Raw genomic sequence first — 25385 nt, 5'->3', positions numbered from 1 at the left:
CCACAAGGAAGCCCATGAAATGTTCTTTAATTTGTGGTGATTTTTCCAGTGTCACAATACTTACAATAACAGAGAGCTGTTCCTTATGGCTTAGGTCAGGGGTGCAATCCAAAATGATGGAAAAATACTTTGATTTTTTTATTTCTTCAACCATTGTATCAAGTATTTTGGCACTGATGGAGTTTATCAATTCATTTTGTACTCTCTTGCCCAAATATTGTATGTGACTGCCAGCTCCACTTTCAACCTTTTCAACATGATGTTTTATGACTGGGTCAAACTTGGTCATAAGCTTCACCTCTTTGAGGAAATTACCAATGTCTGGTTTATTTAGTGTGTCTGTAGACCCCCTTAAAACCAAGTTTCTTTCAGCTATGGACTGAATTATTGCAACTAATCTGGTAAGAACTTGATGCCACCTGTTTCTCTAAGCTACAGCAAGTGCCATCCCTTGTTTGTCGACTGTTAGCCCCTTGGAAATACGGACCTCCAATTCCTTCCATGTTCTCATGTTTATTGTGTGCTCCTGGCTATTCTCATGGTTCTTGAGCAACTGGCCTGCATTCCAGTCACTTAAACCTTCTTTAATCAATTTAAAATCTTTCTGAGAGAACAGTTTGCAACAAAAGCAGTACAGACTATCTTTTTTTTTTTAGTACATTAGCCAACTTCTTTTGAATTTTTCTCCATTGACCAACACTCTGTTGAAGTACTGATGCTGACATCTTCTTCCATCTTTTTGTTTCATAAATGTAAAAGTTGTTTTGATCTTATATGGTCCTCTGAGGACAAACTCTGCTCTGATGTTATCAGATAAGGTAGATGGCCAGTCAGCAGGGTCTATTGGGGCAGCCTGTAGAGGTTCAACAGAAGGTGACTGCCCAGCATATGAAGTAGGTGTGCTTGATGTTGAAGTGCTGGGCAGTACTGAAGAGGCGACATCAGGGGGATTTGATGTAAAAGTGCTGTACAGTGCTGAGGAGGCAATGACAGGGTCACTTGATGGTAAAGTGCTGGGCAGTGCTGAAGAGGAGATGGCAGGGGAACTTGATGTTGAAGTGCTAAGTAGTTCTGTGGAGGTGATGTCAGGGGCACTTGATGTGGGCAGTGCTGAGGTGTCAATGACCGGGGCACTTGATGATGAAGTGCTGGGCAGTACTGAAGAGGCGATATCAGGTGGATTTGATGTAAAAGTGCTGGGCAGTGCTGAAGAGGCGATGACATGGTCACTTGATGTTGAAGTGCTGGGTAGTGCTGAGGAAGCATAGGCAGAGGCATTTGATGTTGAAGTGCTAAGTAGTTCTGTGGAGGTGATGTCAGGGGCACTTGATGTGGGCAGTGCTGAGCAGGAGTTGTCTGCGGCTGGTCCACAATTTCCAGGAGAGGGGTTACTGAAATATTTGAAAAGTGCATCTGAAGAAAGAAGAGAAGTATATGTGAGCAAAGTGTATTACATGCAATAGCATAGTCACAAAGCATAGAACATGCAATCACATTACCTTTGTCTTTTTTCCATTTTTCTTCCTCTTCTCGTCTTTTTTTTCTTCCTTGTGCACCAGAGGACTTTGAGCATTTTGACATGATGGTTCAAGTGTTGCAACAAATCCTAGCACAAAATAAAAGGGATTTACAGGATACTACTACTCCTGAACCCCTGTTAAGGTGTTGAAAGACATGTTTGATGCCCCCAGTTCACATAATGCCATATATGACTAACCTGATTTCACATGATAATGCCACACATTACTAATCTTATTTCACATGATAATGCCACACTGTAATACGTAAAGTTCATGTTTTTTTAACCACAAGATACACCAAAAATATGCACATCTCACATCAATGACAGAGCACCAACCAAATTATATGCACAGAAATAATAGAAACTATAGAAGGTTTATCATATGACAACTATCGAAAATCTGACGCATTACTGACCACAGTTCACATCAATGATACAAATTACTGACCACGGGTCTCATGAATATGATACAAATTACTGACCACAGTTCACATAGTTATACCGTACTTTCCAACTTTTGCAAATATACAGTAGGAAAATTGTGAAAAAAACATCATCTTGCCACTGAACATAAACAATGAATAATCTGCGCTCCTAATTGTTAACATAAAAGTAGATATTCAGCATTGATAATAAACAGTCTCACAGTATATCACTGAGTTAAATATTAGTCCAAATGCATATTGAGGATCCACCAATGTCTCAGTCACTCTCTCACAAGTGGAATCATGGATTATTCATCCCCCATGTGTTCCTCCAAATATACGTCTCCTGGTCATATATTATTCCAGGTAAGGTTTCTTTATTCTTCACTGTGCAGTACCTCAAAAAAATGGAATAGAGACCCACATAGGGGCATATCCTATTAGCCGCGGGGTTTACCCCGTGGCTAATTGTTGGGATTCAATTAGCGGAGATTCCACGCGCGGGTGTCCCTGAGACCCCGCGTGCGAGTCCCCACTGTTTGACTTTACCTCTCGCCTCATGTAGGTGTGAGGTAAAATCAGCGTGAGGCCGCCCTATTTGGCCTCGTGCGAGAGGGTATTACACACTGATTCCGCAGTTCTCGCAGAATCAGTGTGTTCTCGCGTGGGAGTCTCGGTCTAATGATGTGGGGATTTAGCTATTTAATTGAATAGCTAAACCCTGTGTCACGGGACTTTTGCCTGTCAATTAGCCGCTGGTGAAATCCCGCGGCTAATTGGATATGCCCCATAGTGTATGATCCAATTTTCCAAATTTTAATAAAGTGCAAACAATAAAACAATGTTGCAATACAATAATAAAAGAATAAAAACCACCAGATGGGGTTTACCCGTACCAAATATGGTCAATCCCCTACCACCAATGAGGTCTTTATCAATCGGTCGAAACACGTTGGTGGTAGGGGATTGACCCATATACCCATTGGGACCATTAGGACTAAGACCACTGCAAGGAGGAGAAAAGAGTACCCGGGCTCATCACATCTATACCTCCAAGTGTGCCTTTCCCAAAAGGCCCAATTTGGTACAGGTAAACCCTATCTGGTGGTTTTTCGCAATGTTTTCATAAATGGAGCAATTTGTTACCACTGTGCATGTGTCTGACTTGCACTGCGCATGTGTCAAGGTACATTACTGTAGTTACATGCTGCAAGTCTTTTATCACAGTGCACTTGACAAGCAGGGAGTGTTGGCTAAAATGTCATTTTTGGGGCATGTCACAGTTGCAGATATATTCGAAGAGTCAGGTAAGCATTTTAGTACAAGTCCCGGCTGCTGCTGCATTTTAATAAATAAGAAGATCCAGTTACTGGAGTGTTAGCGTACAACTTGAATTCAGGCCCATAGTTAACCCCAGGCGTGTAGCGACGGTGGTTCCAGTGGAGCATGAGCTCCGGGTGCCAAAATGTATAGAGGTCGCCATCCCGGGTTCTGGAATTCATGGGGCGCTGCACAGTATGACAGTTGCCTGTTAGTTTTATCTCGGTTTGTTTGCCCTATATCCTAAATAAGTTACAGATCTCAGATCTGTTTCTACATTTCATTCTCCCTCAAGCTTCCCAGATTACCTCCCCTCCGGCCCCCCCTCCTCTGTGATCATCTTCTGTCACCTCCCCTTTCCTGTCATATTGAGTACATTCACTTTTCACCTCTTTAATTCCCTCCCCTCTCTAACTCCTCTGGTTAACAATATGCAACACTGTAGTGCTGCCAATACAGGTTATGCCACACAGTGACCCCAATTCATATTAAGACATATTCTAGTGCTCATAGTTCATACTATGAAACATTATAGTGCCTCCTTACCATCATAACATCCACTACACATACCACCCCTTGAAAGTGTAATGTCACCCCATTCAAGCCAGACAACGGTCCTGACCCAATTGCTCACTTATTTCCGTAAACTTGGTAGACACATATGCTGTGGTCTAGGGACCTCTAAACCTCTGAGCCCCATTGTAATGGCACCACTACACGACTATACTTACACTCTTGCTCTCTACAGACAGTGTACACTTACCTTTTAGGTATTTCTCTTATCTTTCTTCTGCTTCTTTCTTTCTTTAGGAGTCTGGCAGAGGACACAATATACTGATTTATTTGCCCCTCTTTTAAAAAAATCTATTGCATCATTCTCTCTCTACACACAAAACATAAATTCTGCACTTCTGTGTTAGGATATTCAGGAAAAGTGTGATCACACACAGATGAAAGTTCCAATTTTATAAAATAATATTTCCTCCTCTTCATGGTCATTTTCACCCAGTCAACACATATTTAGTTTAAATCATTTCCTTCACCTCCCAATTAATAAGAACGCGCTGCGCTAATTTGGCTGAGCTACAGCTGAATGTCATTTAGGAAATCAATGCCGCACTGTCTTATTAATCAGCACCAGGAAGACCGATTGACATATCTGCCATGATTGGATAGTTAATTGTGGCAAAAGCAGTGATAAGGCTGCAGATCAATTTGGGCAAACAGAAGCTAATCTAAAGGCCCCCATACATCAGAGTTTGATTGCAGCAATCATGCAATTTGCAATCGATTGTGTATAAAAATCTTTCCCTTTTTCAATCGATTGTGTCAATTCTGCAATCGATTGAAAAAGGGAAGGATTTTTATACACAATCGATTGCAGTATTGACACAATCGATTGAAAAAGGGAAAGATTTTTATACACAATCGATTGCAAATTGCATGATTGCTGCAATCAATTCTGATGTATGGGGACCTTAAGGCCCATATTCAATTACAGGCGAAAAGCCGTTTTTGCCTGAAAACTTTTCTCCAAATTCAATTCCAGGTGTATTTCGACTAAGCAGAAACTCAATGCATTCAAATAGGAGAAAAAGTTTCTCCATTGAATGGCAGGAGACAAAAAGTGAAAAATCTTTATTTTGAGGTACAAACATGTACAAGCATGTAATTTTTGGGGCAAAAATGTAAAACGTGGGTGGACAAGTATAAAAACTAGTGAAATAGGGTACTTGGGGTGCTGTAAGGAGGGGCCAAGTGTTTTTGGGATTGCAGGTGCATGTAGCAGGGTGTTTTTTGACAATTTTTTAAAGTTCAATTTAGAGACATAAAAATATGCTAGCACCCATTTTCAAGTATCCCAAATTGGACTGGACTATTTATTTTCACAAATAAGTTCAAAATCAGTTCAATTAGGGCTATTAGGACACATCCTTATTGATTCCAGGTATACAGAGTGAATCCCCCAATTTTTCCTGCACTTTCCGCCTATTCCGCATTCGCCAATTCCCGAAAGAGTGGACGTACACGGAGAGATTTTGCCTCTGAAACAGGCGAAGGAGGCGGAAAGTCGGATAGGAAAAACCTCTCCGACTTATCGCTGCTAATTGAAATCAGGCCTAAAACTGAAAGATAGCAGGAATACTCGTATATATTGGAGGGTAAGGGGGTGATTTAAACTGAATGTCTTGACTGGATGAAAATTATCCTGAAGAGGAGGACACACTGGCAGATATATTGGGTGGTCAATTGATCGACCAATATATCGGGTGCCCGTCGGCCACTGTGCATCAGTGATATGTTCACAGACATATTGTGTTGGCTCTGAAAAATGGTCATTACCCATGGTATAGCGGTGTATGTTATTGAAAGTATCTGGAGCACTATATATATATATATATATATATATATATATATATATATAAAGAAAAAGGGGGACAATGACAAGCACCTGATAGTGTAGTAGTTAGTGTTAACTTAAATTAGATACAAATATATTCATATGCATGTACCATGAATATGCTTGTATATTAAGCATATAAGGAACCAATCCTCAGATCACACATGACCGGTTTCCACAGCAGTCTTAACTTCAGCCAGATTTCACCCAGGGAATAGCTGACCAGATAGCTACAACCTTTTTGGAGCAGAAAAATTTGCTTCCATAGTGTGGTATGTTTTATAAGTATATGGTTTTTAATATACACAAATATACATGTCACACACAAAAACAAACATAAGAACGTAGCTTATCTTATAGGTCGCAGTGGTCAGTTCCAGTAGTAGTACCTTCAGGTACATCTAATAAAAGTCCATATAAGTCCCTTTAGGGTAGGTCTGGATGGTTTGTAGAGTTGGTGTAGCTTTTCCAATGCGTTTTACCTTTAACAAGGCTTCCTCAGGGGTCTTACATGATAAATTTACAGGGGGCTTTTTATACCTGTATGTCCTCCAAGATTTGGCCGTTTTTGGTGTTTTTGGTTTATGTAGTTTAAAAATCCTTACTCAAAAATTGTTCATCCAGAAATGGGAAATTCCTGGTAGGTATAATCAACCAAGTTATATCTTCTTATTAGCAGACAGTCATCGTCATTATATACATTCCACTGTTCAGAGAGTACTTCCATTTAAAAACAAGTCTCTCAATTCTTGACGGAATTTTTCTCAACCCCCCCCCCCATGGCTCTAAAATGACTCATATGAGTCAGAGGGACACAAATAGAAAGTAGTGCAACATCTTCTGAATAAAATAAAGGCAATTTATTTATCCAAACACGCATATTTTATAAAACAACAAGCATGTAATAATATCCCCAAATGCTTGGGTCCTGGTGTACAGTAGGTTTGGTCTGCCTCAGGTACAGCTTCCCAAAAGCCCAGTCAGTCAGCATAGAGATCACCTGGCTTGATGCGTTTCGGACAAATAGTCCTTCTTCAGAAGTCTGGTGACCAAGTAAAACAATTGTCCTTTATACCCCTTAAAATTATTACTCTTCCAATGCCACTCCCTTCACCTCCAGTTCCTGCCAATGAGCGTGGTAAGTCCGGAACCAGAGGTCATCGCTGACAAATGCAGATGTTCCCCATGCAACTTCTGGGTAACAAAGAACTTCTGGTCCACATGTCACTTCCACTTGTTTGCATTCCATATCGAAACCGAACGTTAGATGACATTCTTCTGCCTTGTTTTCAGAAGCAGATCCTCACATTGTATTCAGTGGGCAGTAGCGGCTCCAGGCACGTGTAAGCCGGTCCATCGCCCGGAGAGCTACTGTTTCCGGATGGCGCATGAAACGCCCACCACCCTCCCAGCGCTATGGGAGATATTTAAGCTCAGGGGAACGACTCTGTTTGGGCAGCCACTCCCCCGGCCCACCCACCAAAGGGGGCGAGCTGTCACTCAACATCGACAGCTCGCCCCCTTTGGAGCGAGACCCGGAGCAACGGATTGCCCATCGCTATCCGGGTCTCGCGCATACTTATGGCGGAGCCGGCTCCGTCGTGCGCATGCGCTCTGGGCCACCAACCATCAATCCGGTTGTGAGCGCTCAGCGCTTGCGACCGGGTCTGAATCAGGCCCTAAGTTCATAAGCAAAAATGCAAAAATGCATGGATTAAAAAAATGGGAATTTAATTAGATAAATAGATACAAATTATAATATATACATAGATGTAAACTACACTTAAAAGAATAGGCAAGTAATATATCCAGCTTAAAAAAAACCTATAAAATATATATTTCTAAGACATCATTCATAAAAAGTATTTTAGTTTGAAGCCCCTATTGAGACCAATGTTTTAAGTGTATAGATCCATGGCATCTCAGCTTGTGATAACTTTTTTATCTAGATATCTGGATCTCCAAGAAGGTAAAACACATTGAATTCCCCAGAAATAATTTTTTTCACATTCTTTACTTTCAGAAAGTGAGAAGAAACTGGTCTCAAGCCCTTTTCTAATATTACATATATGTGTTCTAATTAGTGATGTGCACCGGCCACTTTTCGAATTTTGTATTTTGGTTTTGGATCTGGATTGGTTCTGCCAAAACCACCCTTCCGTGTTTTGAGCTCTGGGTTTTGTGTTTTGGATCTGGATTTTTTTGGAAAAAAGCATAAAAACAGCTAAAATCACAGAATTTGGGGGTTTTTTTTGTTCCTACGCTAGTATTAACCTCAATAACAATTTCCACTCACTTCCAGTCTATTCTGAACACCTCACACCTCACAATATTGTTTTTAGGCCAAAAGGTTGCACCGAGGTAGCTGGATGACTATGCTAAGCGATACAAGTGGGCGGCACAAACACGTGGCCCATCTAGTAGTGGCACTGCAGTGGCGAACAGTATGGCAGTTTGAAAAACTAGGTCCCAACGAGTACATATAGCAAAGAAAAAAAAGAGATGCAAGATGGAATTGTCCTTGGGCCCTCCCACCCAACCATATGTTGAATAAACTGGACATGCACACTTTAACAAACCAATAATTTCAGCGCCACGGTCTGACACCCGACTCTGCCTGAAATTATTGGTTTGTTTGGGCCCACACAAAACAAGCTGGCAATTAATCTGGCCCTGCACAAACTGGCTCTACAGATGCAAGATGTCATCCTCATCCTCCTTATCCACCGATTCCTCACCCTCTTCAGTGTTGTCCTCATCCTCACAGAGTACTCATTCGTCCCTGCTGGAATCCACCACCACAGGTACCTCTGTACTTTCTGGAGGCTGGTCTTCCTGGAAGAATTGATAATTTATTTTGATGAACATCATCTTCTCCACATTTTGTGGAAGCAACCTCCTACACCTTTCACTAACAAGGTTCCCGACTCCAGTGTGTACTTTCAGAGTACAGACTGGAGGGGGGGCAACTTAGGTAAAATAGAGCCAGTTTGTACAGGGGCCTCCAAATTGCCTCTTTTTCCTGCCAGTACAGGTATGGACTGTCTGACATGCCTGCTTGGATGCAGAGCCGGCCCTAGCCTATTCGGTGCCCTAGGCAAAATTTTGGCTGATACCCCTTAGCATGTATTAATATATATATGTACACGTAATAAAAGGCCAGCTCCCCACCTTGCCGTTCCACCAGCCCCATTCCCCCAGACCTAGTGTGTGTCTCAGCCCCACTCCCTTAGACCCAGTGTGTCTCTCGGCACCATTCCCCCACTGCGTCAGCCTCATTCTCCCCCCAGCCCCAGGGTGTGTCAGCATAATTCTCCCCTCCAGCATGTTTCCCAGCCCCAGTATGTCAGCCTCTTTCTCCCAACCCCCAGTGTGTCAGCCTCTTTCTCCCCCCTAGCCCCAGAGTGTGTCTCAGCCTTCTTCCCCCAGCCCCAGTGCATGTCTCAGCCTCCCCCCAGTCCCAGTGCATGTCTCAGCCTTCCCCCTCCAGCCCCAGTGTGTCTCAGCCTTCTCCCCCCAGCCCCGAGCATGTCTCAGCCTTCCCCCCCAGCCCCATTGCGTGTCTCAGCCTCCCCCCCCAGCCCCAGTGTGTGTCTCAGCCTTCCCAGCCCCAGTGCATGTCTCAGCCTTCCCAGCCCCAGTGCGTGTCTCAACCTTTCCCCCCCAGCCCCAGTGCGTGTCTCAACTTTCCCCAGCCCCAGTGCGTGTCTCGAACTTCCCCCCCCAGCCCCAGTGCGTTTCTCAGCCTTCCCTCTCCAGCCCCAGTGTGTCTCAGCCTTCACCCCCCAGCCCCAGTGCATGTCTCAGCCTCCCCCCCAGCCCCAGTGCATGTCTCAGCCTCCCCCCAGCCCCAGTGCATGTCTCAACCTTCCCCCCCAGCCCCAGTGCGTGTGTCAGCCTCCCCCCCAGCCCCAGTGCATGTCTCAGCCTCCCCACAGCCCCAGTGCATGTCTCAACCTTCCCCCCCAGCCCCAGTGCGTGTCTCAACCTTCCCCCCCAGCCCCAGTGCGTGTCTCAACCTTCCCCCCCCAGCCCCAGTGCATGTCTCAGCCTTCCCCCTCCAGCCCCAGTGTGTCTCAGCCTTCTCCCCCCAGCCCCAGTGCATGTCTCAACCTTCCCCCCCAGCCCCAGTGTGTGTCTCAACCTTCCCCCCCAGCCCCAGTGCGTGTCTCAGCCTTCTCCCCCCAGCCCCAGTGCGTGTCTCAGCCTCCCCGCCCCAGAGCTGCCACTTACCTTGGCTGCTTCTTCTCCACGACTCCTCTCGATCCTCTCCTTCCAGCAGCCCGGCCCCTTGTTATGATACGGTGCGCATGACGTCACGCGTGCCGTGTCATAACAAGGAGCCGGGCCGCGGCGGGGGGTGGCTGTTATGTTGGTGGAGCCGGAGTGGCCGAAGCGGGTCCGCTCCGACTCCAACCATTTAAATAATGGGGACCGGGTCGGAATGAGCTTCTATGCAGAAGCTCATTCTGACCGGTCAAAGTCACCTGACTGGCTGACAGGTGCGCTGCCAGGTCGGAGTGAAGCTCCGATCGCGGCAGCGGCAGAGCCTATTATGCCTATGCCTAGGGCCGGCTCTGCTTGGATGCTGTCACCAATGTAATCCTCCACCATTCTGTCAATGGTGACAGTATCATATGCAGTGACAGTAGACATGTCAGAAATTGTTGGCAGGTCCTTCAGTCCATTCCAGATGTCCAAACTTGTTCCTGTCTGTCCTGCATCACCGCCAGCGGGTTGCTTAGGACACCTAAACTGTTTCCTGGCAGCCCCAGTGTATGAACATGATATTGAATCATTTTTGTAATGTGTTGTCTTTCAGTTTATACTTCCTTTTGAGCTGATCAAGTACAATGTGGAAGTGAATGAACCAGTGCGAGATGCATCAGGACATTTTATCCGAGTACCAAGAGGTAAAATATCTGTAATAATCTTATGCTGCAGAAATGCTTTTGAGTTATTGTGCTTATGTACAGTGTATGCACTGAAATATTGTTTATTGAATTAATTTAAAAATGTAGAATAAATGTTGAGGTCATGGGTCCAAAAATAATAAGTATGGTGAAGACAAACCTAGCACATTAGCACTTGTTTTTTTTAGATATTTGTGACAATTGGCAATAATCTGCCAGACTGCTGTGCTGATCCAGACATTGCAAGTCCCACTGCACATATTGCACATAAGAGCAATCTCTAAAAATCACACCATGCACACTGCCTGAAAGAATACTTCTACTGTAGGTACTAGATAAAAAGCCACCTCCATCTTTACAGCTTACACACTCTGAAAACCCATAACTGTCACAAAGGGGAGGAGTAAAGGGACAGTCAGTATAGGGATGGCCATCTGTGCGGTTGCCATTGATAATTGCCATCAATGTTGACCGTCAAAGATTCACGCATGCACAGAAGACATGGCCTATGCAGCTAGGCAGTTTCCTCTGAACATGCGTGGCAGCCAAGCAGCTCCGCTTAACTTCTGACACAGGGCAGGGCCCCGTGGATGAGTCTCAATCAGCAACCCAGCACACTGTTTGTGAGTGCCATAGCTGGGGGCGTTGCAAGGCTGCTGACTGCTGAGCCTGTCATGTCAAGTCACCTACAGAGTGAAGCGGTCCATTTGCATCCTGAGATACAGTGTGCCAGGATGCTGGTGGCCCACCTCGCTCTATGAGCAGCCCTGCACCATCCCAGCTCTTACACACAGTGCAGCACTGTGTATGGGAAAAAAAATTTCAGACACACAGCTACCATCAATGGCAGGAAACAATCTGGTTCTCTGCCATCAATGGTACAACTATTTGACATCCACAGATGACCATCGATGGTTGATGACCATCCCTAAGTCAGTCTGAAGTTACATTAGGCGCTAGATGGGATGTAGTTTAAATCCCGGCAGTTGAGATGTCACCTAGCCAGTGCTGGGATCCCAACACCAGTCAGAATCCCGGCACCAGCATCCCGACTGCCAGCATCCCAATGTTAAGTATTGGGGGGAGTGTTAGGGGTTAGGGTTGGGCACTAGGGGGAGGGTTAGGCACTAGGCGAGAGGTAAGGTTTAGGGAGCAGTGAGGGAGGGTTAGGTTTAGGGGTAAGGGTAGGGTTAGGATACTTACCGACAGGTGTCGGTATCCTAAACCTGTCGGGATGCGGCTGCCCAACCCAGCAAGACAGGTACTCTGCAAGCACTATTAAAAAAAATCCTAGTGAGCAGAAATGCTTTTGGAAGGACAATGTTAATTTTGGAAGACTGTCCTGCAATCAGGGGGATTGGAAGCTGTTGCATTGTTGCAGAACATGCAACTTAAAAAAATGGCATTTGTAAAAACCTACTCTTTTGTAGATGTCCTATATTAATTAATACACTGCAGAGTGGTACACTGATAACATTATTAGAACTAAATAAAGCCCCACTTTGGGCCTGATTCACTACCGTATGCACCTGCATATGCAATAGCGACTACACACGCAGATCAACTGCGATAATATGCTAATTCCAGAATCTACTGCGCAACCGCGTGTCTATGGGAAAATGGCACCCGCGCCTTATTCCCGGGGACATATTTTCTGCGAATGCACGAATTACCGGGAAAATGGCAGCCACCATTTTCCCTGTGATTTTTGCTGCTTTGCAGAGCAGCACTCTTAAGACTGTGGAAAGGAAAGGTAAGTATAAACTAGAGATGTGCAGGTTCAGTTTTATTCGGTTCTTATCGCCAAATTATCGCAAGTTCGGATTAGTTCGGATTTATCTTATTGGCTGTCCAAAACATGTGGCAGCCGGATAGCCAATATGATGCAGTTTTTGAGATCCGAACATATCAGAGTAAATCAGAGTAAAACCAAACTGCACATACTATAAACTAAATATGGGTGCAGGGTGTGCGGTGTAGGCCCCCCTGGACTAAGGGGCCCGTGTGCACTGCACACCCTGCACGCATTATACAGTATATATGCTCCTGGATCTAGCAATATCCAGGTGTGTTTGTGTGAATATAGTGTTAAACTGTGTTTGAATTTAGTATAGAACCAGCTTAGTGCATTTTTTATATGGATCTGGCATTTTGTGCATACAGTATATAGTATACTGTAGATCTAGCCCTTGATGTATATGTAATATAAATCCAGCTTTTACAAATTTCCACGGTAACAATGAGTAACTTATACTATGATTTGATCACAGGTGAGACTGGGCTGCTAATTACCAAAATTACTGTTACCACTCCTTTTGCGGGATACGCAGGAGACGAGTCTCAGACTGAGAAGAAGAGATTTCGAAATGTATTTAAAAAGGGAGATTTGTATTTCAACACTGGAGACCTGCTAATGATAGACAAAGAAGGATTTATTTATTTCCAGGATCGTGTGGGCGACACATATCGGTGAGATATCTGCTGCATTCTTTCAGCACTGAAAGTTATCCTTCAGTCTTCTAAACATATTTCCTTTAGCAATGGAACAGCATCATTTAGCATTTGCAATGGTACAGTTCTGCGATACTACTGTATGTCTTAATTACATTATTTTTTATTTTAATTTTTACATTTGATGTTTGCATAATAGGGTAAGTAATCATTACAAAAATGCTGCAATTTGATTATAATAATGATTATCATAATTAACTGCTCTCCCAGAAGTTACGCGAGTCTAGTTGCAGAATAGACCTGGTTGATGGCGGTGTGGGCTAATTATAATGGCATAAAATATTATATTGTCATACTCTTCTTTGCACAGAAATAGTCCTTAAAATGTTAAAAGATGAGTAATTTAATTCCTCCAAAAAATTATTTATCATACCTGTCAACAAAGGGATTACTTCCTGGGGAATATACAGTATAACAGTAAGGTAATTTCATTAGCATATATTCTCCAGTAACTATGCCCAATGCTGCTAATACTCACCCCTGCTGTACCAACATTATTAGTCAGGACCGGATTTCCTGAGTGCCTGTCGAGGGCCCAGCGGATCCCAAGGGGACTGTGGCCGGACTCCATGAAATCCGGCCCATCAATCACAAGGCTGTCTTCCAATTGTATCTTTAAATGTTTACAGAGGCTCAGTAACCGGGCTCAGACCAGTATTAATATCACTAACACTGGCACTAGGCTCCGTTGCTGTTCCTCTGTAAAACGTTCCTAGAGGAGCACTGCACACACTGCTTCATGTCATAATGTCACGCGGACCCACCCCGCACTCTCAGAGGCCCACTGTGTCTGCACTGGGGAAATATATATTGTATATGATGAGTCCGTTTTCAAAGGGATACCCCTAATACCTAATAATATTTACTTATTTATAACGATGGCTTGGGGGTGCGACCACAGACCAGGAAGCGCTAGTTTCCAATTATAAAAGATAAAATAGGTCTGTATATGGTGCACATATAACTTTTATTGATATGTTTTAAAAGTTGTCATGTATAGACATATAGCAGTGAAATAATGGTTAAAAAATAAAAAAAACTTAAATGTGTATGAAAAATGAAAGGTTTCAAAAATAAATAAAAGTTATCAATGACGCTCCCCAGCAATGGCGGCTGTGCATGCGCAGCAGCCCCGGCAGCTCTCTGGGCACTTAGCAGGAACAGGCTTCAGAAGAAGTCCCTGCATGCTCCAGATGATACATCCAGGCGCTATGATCGCATACTGCATTGATTTCAGGGGCGGTAATGTCATGCCCAGATCGTATTGCAATAGCGATAATTAATACTGTAAATGGGGGCCTAGGACAGGGAGATGCTGACTGATTGCGCAAAGAATTGCTTTGGAATTACCGGGTTTTACGGCTCTGGCATGGCCGGATTAAGGCCCACATGGGCCTGGAGCTGAAAATGTTCAACGGCCTATACTGAGAAGGGGAAGAGCTGTGATCGGTGCTGTGTGAGTGTGCTCAGAGTCACCTTGGTGTGTACACCCCCTGCACTATGAATTCTAACTACATAGAAATAGTAAAATTGCATTTTTTTTTGGGAGGGGGGGGGGGGGGGAGTGGACTAGAAAAACTATTTAAATACTTAAAATTTATGGCCAGTTAGGCATCTGGTAATCATACTGTCATGTTGATGGGCCTATTTTTATGTGGAGGCCTGGAGCTGGAGCTCCATCCTCCCCATTGTTAATCTGGCCCTGGGCTCTGGTTGCCTTGTAGAAGCTCTGAAAGCGAAGCGTATGTTGATGTCTCAGCCACATGTCTGGTGTCCCTAATATGGATGCACAATGTGTTTAAATATATATAGAAAGCTAGTCAGAGATTGCAGATTGAGGGCCTTATTCAGTAAGAATCACAGTTGCTAATATGCACGCAATCGGCTAATTGTTGCATGCATCGCAGCACACGTGCACGAACCAGCAACTACGATCTGGACTGCGATTGCAGTGACTACGCAGACCCATCGCAGAGTGATTGACAGGAAGCACCGTTTGGGGATGGTGACAGGGGGGGTGGTTCGAAGACAGGGGCGCCGAGAGGGGGGGGAGCGGGTACTAATTACCTGGGCCCAGGGCTTGATGGAGGGGCCCGGGTCTGGCGCCACCCCTCCGTCCCTGGGACACACTGGGACACTGCTCGGCAGCTAAGCCCATGTGGGTTCCAGCCAATGACCGGACCACTAATGGAAGTCGCCGCTGATTGGCTGCCGCCCCAGCACTAATGATAGCTCAATCCCGGGGCTGCCATTAGCGATACTCTGTAACAATATGTTGTAGCGTCTTGTTACAGTGTCTCTGGGGCCATCTTTGGATTACTGCGGAGGACATCGTGGGAGAAAAGGTGAGTATTGGATACTTTACGTTGAGAAGGGGGACGTGAACATCTGGGAGCATGTGATTATGTATGTATATATATGTATGTATGTATGTATGTAATAAAACTTTATTTTCACGGTGTGTGTTGTGTTTTTTTTACACATTTCTTTACAGGTGAACTACATGTACCATTGACCCCTTAATGCCCCCGCATGCTGGTACTTGTGGATCTCCAAATACCAGCATGCGGGGAAGGCTTGCTGGGACCTGTAGTTCCACTGTAATGACAATGTGAATTATTAAAATTTTTACACACTACAACCTAAACTATCAACCCGCCACCCACCACCCAGGGGTGGCGGGGATAGCCCCAGGCTATCAGCCTCGGCCAGGGGTGCCCTGGAGAAGGGAACCCCTTTATTGGAGGGGTCCCCAATGCCCCAGGGATCCCTGGCCCGGAGCTGACTCGCGGTCAGGGCTGATGCTGCAGCTGGAGGGCCCGTTGAAAGGGCTTCCCTGGATGTGGCATCAGTCCCCACACTAGAAAGGGTCTGGAGCTGGTTTAAAACTAGGTGAAAACTAAACGCCATTTTTTTTCAACCTATTTTTAAAACCAGGTCTGGCCCTGCTGCCTGGTGCTGGTTCTTAAATTATGGTGGAACCCTATTAATTTTGTTCCCCATCATTTTCGGAACCAGGACTGGCTGGCAAGTCTGGGGCTGGTTACGCTTTTGGGGGGGGGACCCTATGTCATTTTTAAAAAAAATAAAAACACTTTATATTACTTATACAGGCAGAAACATACACAAATCACAGTGATCTGTGTATGTTTCTGCCAAACTCGCAGCTCAGGAGGTGGTCTATTTGAAAACTTCTATTTCACAGTGAGTTTGCTATAATCTCACACGAGATTGAAAACTTGATTTCTTAGTAAATTTGCGAGTTGCTTCTATTTCATCTAAAGTACTTCCTATTTTGGCCGATGGTGAGTTTTTTCAAGTTTGCAAACTCACATGAGTTTTTAACAGTGAAAAAAAAAAACTCACATCAAACTCACTCGAGTTTGTCTTTAGTAAATTTGCAAGATTAAACAAATGCCTAAACTCACGTGAGTTTGCAAACTCACACAAACTCCTAATCTTAGTAAATTTAGGCTTGGTCAGTGGTATATTTGATTTAAGGCACACTAACGGTCCAGGTTTGAAGGAAATCCATGAATGAGGAAAAGGTGAATTAAATAGAACTTCGGTCATTTTGATTTAATTATCTGTTCTCAGTCATGGATATTTTTGAAACCTGAACTGTTAGGGTGCCTTGAGAACCGCGATTGGGAATCACTGGTTTACAGTGATTTGGGTTAGGGTATTAGAGTTAGGTTAGGGGTTAGGGCAGTGGTTCCCAAACTGTGCGCCTTGGCACCCTGGGGTGTCTTGGGACACTTGTAGGGGTACCTCAGGTTGATGGTCCAGCACCAAATCAAATTATTTAGGGTCAATGATTTGTAAATATGTGGACAAACAGACGCACAAACCTGTCCACCACCATATAACTGAACCTAAGGATGACAGGTAAGCACAATTTATTTGACTTTGCTACATTTCTTTCTGAATCTCTTAATAACAAACAAACTTAGGGGTGCCATGAAAACAATGCTGTTACTCTAGGGCGCCGTGATTTAAAAAAGTTTGAGAACCACTGGGTTAGGGTATTATTTATTGTGCATTAGTATTGGTTTAGCGGTATGGCTTACGGTATTAGGGATAGGGTACAGGCCCGGCAACAGGGGAGAACTAAGGGGACACATATACTGGGTCCCATGCTCTTGAGAGGCCCCGACGCACCCTGCCTCCTATGCAGTGAATGCCCGATCAATCAATAGTTTGATCATGTTGGGGATTCAGTGTCTCTGCAGTAGAGGCTGTATTTCCCAGCAGCACCAGCTACAGGAACCCACCAGGCAAGCAAGTGTACCCAGAAGATGGGGCCGGTGAAGTGAGGAGGGAAGATGAAGGTATCTACATTTGGCGACGAGAAGCATGACCCACAAGTAAAGAGGAGAAGAGTGGATTTCAGGAGGCTTCAGGGAAGTTACTGTCTGTGTGTCCCTCTACACAGCCCACCATCCACATTGTCAAAGATACCAAAACATCAACAAATATATGATTATATAAGTGGATTTACATCATACATTCACGCACATATAGGATTTCATATTTTCTTACATTATTCACATATGGAGTTATGTGATAGAAAGAATACTTTATTATCACAATCACTTATATATTTATGTTTCTTCAACACAGCTATATATACACAATATATTTATTATTATTGGTATGTTTACACATTTTGCACTTTTTTCATATATTTTTTTAGTTTGAAGTGGGTACACTTATTTAAATTTTAAATTATCATTAAATTGATTTTGTGTAACACAAGAGATTCTTTGATTGATAATTACACTGACATCTTAATTCCACATATATGTATGATGGTAAATGGTATACTAACAATGCAAGTGGGAATTAATGTTTTGATATTAATAATGTATTATTTTGAATATATATTATTATATTACATATTTTTTATTTTTAAAGGATTGTACACTGTGATTTTAGGATATTAATTCAAAACATTTAAAAAATTGAATTACACTAGTAATAGTTAGATATTATATATTTACATACATTACAAACTTATAATAATAACCTAGTATATTCACCCTTTCATAATATATGTAATTAATTAAAATACTACAAAGAATGTTTTATTTGACACTATTAACAATTATATTTTATATATCTATATATTTTATATTAATAATAATTTGGTATATCCACCCTTTTGAATACATATCATAGATGTTGTAATAACATATATTATGCATGAAATATTTGTATTTTTAGTTATTTACTAAAAGTATTTATATAGTGCAACATATTCCGTTGCGCTTTACAATTGTAAACATTAATAGAACAAAACTGGGTAATAACAGACAGCTATATAGGTAGGAAGGCCCTGGTCGCAAGCTTACAATCTATAGGGAAATAGGCATTGATACATAAGGATAGGTGCTATATATTGCATTTTCTTCCAGCCAGAATGTGCAGTTTCTTGGTGGGCTGCATGATCCAGTCACACAGGAATGTCGGCCAAATGTCAGGAGGATGTGAAAGATAGACTATGTGTGAGGTTATGTATGGACTGTGAAAGGGGATGTAATTAGATATGGAAGCTATGAAGGTTATGTGGGCAGTTCTGGAATCTGATAAGCTTGCCCTAAGAGGTGAGTTTCCAGGGAACGCTTGAAGGATAGGAGACTAGAGGAAAATCTTATTGTGCGTGGTAAGGCATTCCATAGAGTGGGTGCAGGCCAAAGAAAGTCCTGTAACCATGAATTGGAGCAAGTAATGCATGGGGATAAGAGACACAGATCTTGTGCTGAGCGGAGAAGTCGGGTTGGGAGATATTTTGAGATGAGTGGAGAGATGTATGTTGGTGTGGTTTGGTTAATAGCCTTATGTGTAAGTAAAAGTATTTTGTATTGAATACGGTAGAAAACCGGCAACCAATGACTGACAGAGTGGGGCAGCAGATGATGAACGTTTGGCAAGGAAGATCAACCTCGCAGCTGCATTCATAATGGATTGTAATGGAGATAGCCTGTATTTGGGAAGACCAGTAAGGAGGCTATTGCAATAGTCAATACGGGAAATAATAAGTGCATGGATTAGAGTTTTTGCAGTGTCTTGTGTGAGGTATGGTCGAATTTTGGATATGTTTTTTAGATGTATGTAACATGATTTTAAGACAGATTGAATGTGGGGAACAAAGGACAGTTTAGAGTCAAGAATGACACCAAGGCAGCGAGCTTGTGGGGTAGTAATATCTGCAGCACCTAACAGCAAATATAACTAGAAAATATAATATGTAACAAACGTTACATCGATGTTCATCCTATTTGACACCTCTTACAGAGTACATAGTTAGTGAGGGCTGGCTCTTTGTATCTTAACATTCGGAACACGTATGAGTGATGTCATAATTCCTTCTCTTCTCTGATTGGAGACTTACCTCCATCTTTTGATGGGCTGATATATGGTATTTAAAACCTGAAATGGGCTAGTGCTCCTATGTCTTGAGAAAGCTTGTCTATTGGCATTGGCATGTGGTTGTGCACTGTCTAAATATAGGTGTACTGATTTATGTCTATTTAAATGTGCGTGAAAGTTGTATGACTCTGCGGAAATGCCATCTGTAATACAGAGCAAATCTTGAACAGATTAAAACCATTAATATAGTGGAATCGTGCAGGTCTTTTTACACTGACATGCTGTAATTAGGAAACAAACAGCACAGAGATTACGGGGAGGGCAGAACACGAGTTGTGTTTATATAACACTGTAATAGCCAGCACTCAGTTACCCCTAGGGACATGTGCATATAAAACTGTGGAGCTGTTTAACATTAGCAAGGAGAGATATAGTTAGAAGTACAATCCGTCATGTTCAAAGTACGAAAACTTATCAGTGAACACAGAGGCGTCGCTAGGGTTGGTGTCACCCGGTGCTGTGCTGCACCCGGTGACACCCCCCCCCCATCCAAAATAAAAATTCGGTACCAAGGTGACGATGCCACGCCCGATATTCTGGGTAGCAGTGCTTAAAGTGGACCTAGAGACGTGGTGGAACAACCCCCCCATTCCTCAGTGATTTATCAATAAAAGGACAGCATGCGCCTTAGGCGTGTGGTGCAAAAAAGGGGCATGATCTCGAAAGGGGCATTGTCATACAATACTATCCCAAATTCAAATTACTCCACACAGTAGCACAATCTAATCTACATTACACCGAAACATAGTGCCCCTGATTCACATTACACCATAAAGTAGTGTCCCGTATTTATGTTCTGGCACACAGTAGTGCCCATTTTACACAATGACCACATTATTGACCCTTATACACAATGCCCACAGTAGTGCCCCTTATACACTGCCCACAGTAGTAGTGCCCCTTATTCAATGCCACCTGTGGTAGTGCCCCCTTATGCAATGCCCAGTAGTAGTGCCCCTTATGCAATGCCCCCTGTAGCTGTGCCCATTATGCAGTTACCCCTTTAGTAGTGCCCCTTTGTGCACTGCCCCCTGTATTATACCCCTTTATACAATGCCCCTGTATTAAGCCCTTATGAGCCCTTTACAGGAGGTGCTGTATTAAAGTCCCTTACGCTGTGCTCCTTATGCAGTGCCCCCAGTAGTGCTCCTCATCAATACCCCCAGGAGCTCCTCTTATGCAGTGCCCCCAGTAGTGCCTCCAGACAGTAGTGCCCTTATACTGTACCCCCAGTAGAGCTCTTATGCAGTGCCACTTTTACAATACCCCAGGAGCTCCCCTTATGCAGTGTCCCCCAGTAGCTTGCCCTTATACAGTACACCTCCCAGTAGTGCTCTTATGCAATGCCCCCAGTAGTGACCCTTATACAATGCCTGGTCCCAGGAGCTCCCCTCATGCAGTGCCCCCAGACAGTAGTGCCCTTATACTGTGTCCTCATACAGACCCCCAGTAGTGCCCCTATGCAGTGCCCTTATACTGTGCCCCCGATACCGTACCACCAGTAGTGCCCCTATGCAGTGCCCTTATACTGCGCCCCCATACAGTACCCCCAGTAGTGCCCCTATGCAGTGCCCCCATACAGTACCCCCAGTAGTGCCCCCAGACAGTAGTGCCCTTATACTGTGCCCCCAGTAACACCCCTTATGCTGTGCCCCCTCCCCTGTGCAATAGTACTTACCCCTCTTCACGATGTCCGGGCGTGCATCTTCTTCTTCTTCTCCTCCGGCGTGCCACATGCGTGATGACGTCACCGCGGCCGGCGTCCAGACCCACACCGGCCGCTTTGTGTCTGTGTGTGGCGCTGTACGCTGGACGCGGTGAGTGACTCCAGGCAGCGGCGGGGTGCGGTGGTGCCGGGGAAGGGAGTGCAGATGGGGTGCAGCCCGCGGGTGTGTGCGCGCTGCTCTTTGGTGTCACCCCCTTGAAGAGTGACACCCGATGCGGGCCGCACCCCCCGCACCCCCCGCACCCCCCTTGTGACGCCACTGAGTGAACACGCGGCTGACATCCTTGAATTACTGTAACTGCAGGCCAAGCTAACAGATACAATATAGTGATCTCTACGAATAGAGATAGGGCTTTGTATTATATATCATTCTTCCCTGAGAATAGCATAAGTGGCTCATTGTATTAAATGAACTATAAAATTTATTTTGTTTATCACTCTATGGCCCGTATTCAATATGAGCCGAGCCGTGATAATTTAACGTGGCCCAGACTTAACGCCTGTTTTGTAGGCGTTAAAGTATCGCGCGCGGTCCCCTCGTATGCCCATATTCAATTTAAAAGTAGGTGAAAACTAAACCCAGCGATACTTGGATCGGCGTTAAAAAATCTGGAATTTTTGGGAAATAATCCTCGTACCCCCCTTTTGATGTCCAGACATGGGGGATCACTATGGGTACCCCCGTTTTTGGCTGCAAAAGAAAGTTAGGTTTTTAAATAGCGCGGCAGGTGTTTTTTTTTCCCGACTTTGAAGAAGTGATGCAGAAGAGCATATAGCTTATTTTTTTCGTTTTTAAAATGGTCCCATCAAATTTGGGGTACGTGAAAATGGGTACTAGCATATTTTTAAGTCCCAACTGTGGAAACTGTCAGTAGATGGAGCCAATCAGCGGCCGCTCTACAGTCAGCGCAGCCACTGATTGGCTCTCGGGACTGCCAGCTCCGTGCATGTTCCATCGGCTGGCATTCAGGAGCTATAAGTATGTGTGGCAACATACATACTGATAGCTGTTGCGTGGATCGTGTAAACTAATTTTTTTGTTTTGCCAAGTACCTGGATTACTGCGGAGACCAGCGCCAGGATATAGGCGAGTATGAATTTTTCTTTGCAGAGCTATTGATTAAGGATATTCTACTGGACAAGGGGACAGACACATCTGGTATACGTAAGTATGTGTGAGTGGGTAGGTGTGTGTAATAAAGTAATACTGTCACGGAGTGTGTGTTTTGTCTTTTTTTAACCATTTATTTTACAGTGAAGTTACAGGTTCCACATGTCTGCTGGCACTTGTTGTTCCACAAGTGCAAAATGGCAGGCATGCTGGCACTTGTAGTTCCACTGTAAAACACAATAGTTTGACATTATTTGGCCCCCCCATTACCTCCACACCCACCAAACCAGGGGTATGGGGAAGAGCCCCGGGCTTCATCGTAAGCCTGTGATGCTCGGGAGGGGGGGGGACCCTTCTTTGGGGTGCTAATGCTTTGGACCTGGAGCCCCGGAGGGGGACCTTATGTCATTTTCTTAGTACATTTTTACCCCGTTTTTTTACAGGTTAAACAAAATGGGAATTTTCAGCAAATATTTTAGGGACCCCCCCCAAAGAAGTGTAGACATAGGGAAGGACAAAGGGTATCCCCATTTTTAACTCCTGAAGGAAGTCGGGGTTTCTAATAGCCGTAGCAGGTGCATAAATGTGGCTTTGAATAAGGTTATGCAGAAGAGCATTTAGAAGTTTTTTTAGGGCAAAACGACTATGCCCATCAAATTTGGGGTACTTGAAAATGGGGTTCAGCATATTTTAAAGTTGCTAAAATTACTTAAAAAAATTGTGAAAAACCCACCTGCCACAAACACCTGCAATAAAAAAACACTTGGGGCATACTTGGGGACCCCCCCAGATTCAAATTCGCTATTTTTGAAGTTTGCACCCCAACCTTTTTTTTTGCCCCCTTTTTCAAAGTAAATTTTTGGGGTGTCCTTCATTTTAAAATAAATAAAAATTTTGACACAGATTACTTTTGAGGGACTGTCTGAAGGCTGCACGGGGGTTCCCAAAACGTTGTGCCCCAAAACCCCAATTCTGCAATTTTTTTCAGAGGCGGAAAGTCTTTCAAATTGAATACGGGGTAAACCTAAAACAGGCGATAATGACGTCATCGGCGGTAAATTACCGCGAATCCGGACTTAACGCCTCAAATTGAATACGGTCCTATATCTTTATGATTTTAAGATTATATTTTGCTTTAGCTTTATTCAAGGACATATAATTCTTATATAAAAATAACAAATATATTTCTCTTCATATAATAGAAACAGAGTGGGACCTTAGCACTCTTAACATATTGAGACCATAGGATATTGGTCTTTTTAAGACATACCTAATAAAAATTGTTATATATACACACAGTATATGTTATGAGAGGATGTGAGTGCAACAATTAAAAATTATTATCTTTCTTCTTGAAAAAGTTTTGGTCTATACACTCTAATCAGTAGGTGGCATCATCAAATATATGAAATATAAATCTGAATTATTGTTAATATGTTATATAGCATCCTCACCTTAATACTATTTTTTACTTAATAATCTTGGTGCAGGATTATTGTTTCATGCATATAATTTACATTCTTATAAGTTATTAGCAACTTTTTCCTTTCCCAGCACAAGAATAAATATTTGAGATACTAATCAAGCTAATCCACCTATGGTATTGCTAATTGCGATTTATCATCTTTATATTTGAAAGTAGGTATCCTTAATATTTTTTTGGAGCCTAGTATGACGAGTTTCAGCCTGAGTAAAGATTTAGACAATAGAAAAGAGAGCTGGAATAAGGGACAGGGATCCTCTGTTTTTGGAGGCTGTAATATTACATGAAAATCAAAACATTGGTCTGAAAACCTAATAGAACTTAAAAATCTTTTGTATAAACAAACCAAAGCCTACTGGAATAAATCAAACTTTGAAAATGATCTAAAATCTTACATGACACCACGTGGTTTGAGAACAAAACTATGTCCCTCCTTTGAATTAGAAGATGAACTCAGAAAAGAGTGGGAAACATCCTTATTGAAATGTTCAAGGGAACTTATGGAAATTTTAATAAAACATGATACAAAACTTCTGGAACACTACACTTTGGAAATAAATAATTGAAGTATTTCACTCACTTTATTAGAGAAAGATGATTTCCAGAAGATGTCTGAAAAATATAAGAATGATTTAGATCGTTTTGAAAAAGCACTTATGGACAGAAAGAGACATAAATTTATGCGAGATAAGAATGACTATGTTCCGAATACAGTTATTAAATGGAATCTAAGACCAATAAGAAAACGAACCTAGGAGAACAATGAATATAGCTCATCTGAAATAGAATCATCAGGAGAGGGATCTAGCAACATATTACCACATAAATGGCAACGGGCAAATTTTTTTAGGGCAAGGCCCAGTAGAACATGGCCCTCCAGATTTAAGAAGATCAGACGCAGAGGGAGAAAGAAATACACAAACAAGAGAGAAAAGAGAGTGGGAAAGATATCCACAGAGAGCGAGGCGCCCGTACAAGAAATTTTAAATCAGGAAGTTCTCCCAAGTTATTAATCTAAGTAACATAATTCTCAGCTCCACACAATTGGACATACTTTCCAAATGCCTTAGCTTCTCCCCATGTAAAAACACGGACAGATTTAATGTACAAAAAGATCTTCAATTATTTGTAAGAAAGCTCCTACTTCAAAAAAATGTTCAAGGTACACAAAGTGAAAGATCAAAATCAATAGCAGACCCCTCTTCAGTTATACCAAGGAAGAAATGATGCCCTATTAGCGTTGGAAGAATTAGCCCTAGAAAGTAGCAACTCTCAGAGTGGAGATTCTGTAGTAAAAGACCCTCCCTACGAAAAAAGTCATCCTTTTCCCCTAGTTTACATATCTGTCCACAGGTATAAGTATATTTGGACCAAGTGTCCAAGGAATTGGATGATATCTTTAATAATAATTACAAATATAAAGAGAGTAACATCAGTAAAGAAGAAAAAACAGCTTTAAAAGAGATGGAAAACTGGGAAGATGTCATCATAAACCTTCAGACAAAGGAGGAAACATTGTCCTTTGGTCCAAGGAATCATAC

At 43.1% G+C, this 25385-nt stretch overlaps 1 protein-coding gene across 1 annotated transcript in view; it reads left to right on the top strand.

Annotated features, from left to right (window-relative positions):
- LOC148540387 (long-chain fatty acid transport protein 2-like) overlaps positions 1 to 25385 on the top strand; it is a 102678-nt gene that overhangs the window by 57103 nt on the left and 20190 nt on the right. Inside the window, exons 6-7 of the mRNA XM_088443614.1 lie at positions 10491 to 10581; positions 12852 to 13050. Of these exons, the coding sequence (XP_088299740.1) occupies positions 10491 to 10581; positions 12852 to 13050 (290 nt within the window). The remainder of the gene's footprint in view (positions 1 to 10490; positions 10582 to 12851; positions 13051 to 25385) is intronic.

This window comes from Taudactylus pleione, unplaced genomic scaffold (genome assembly GCF_031769625.1).
Source record: "Taudactylus pleione unplaced genomic scaffold, aTauple2 ptg000019l, whole genome shotgun sequence".
Classification (NCBI taxonomy): domain Eukaryota; kingdom Metazoa; phylum Chordata; class Amphibia; order Anura; family Myobatrachidae; genus Taudactylus; species Taudactylus pleione.
Note: the sequence above shows the minus strand (reverse complement) of the source record. Positions and strands in the feature narration are given on the sequence as shown.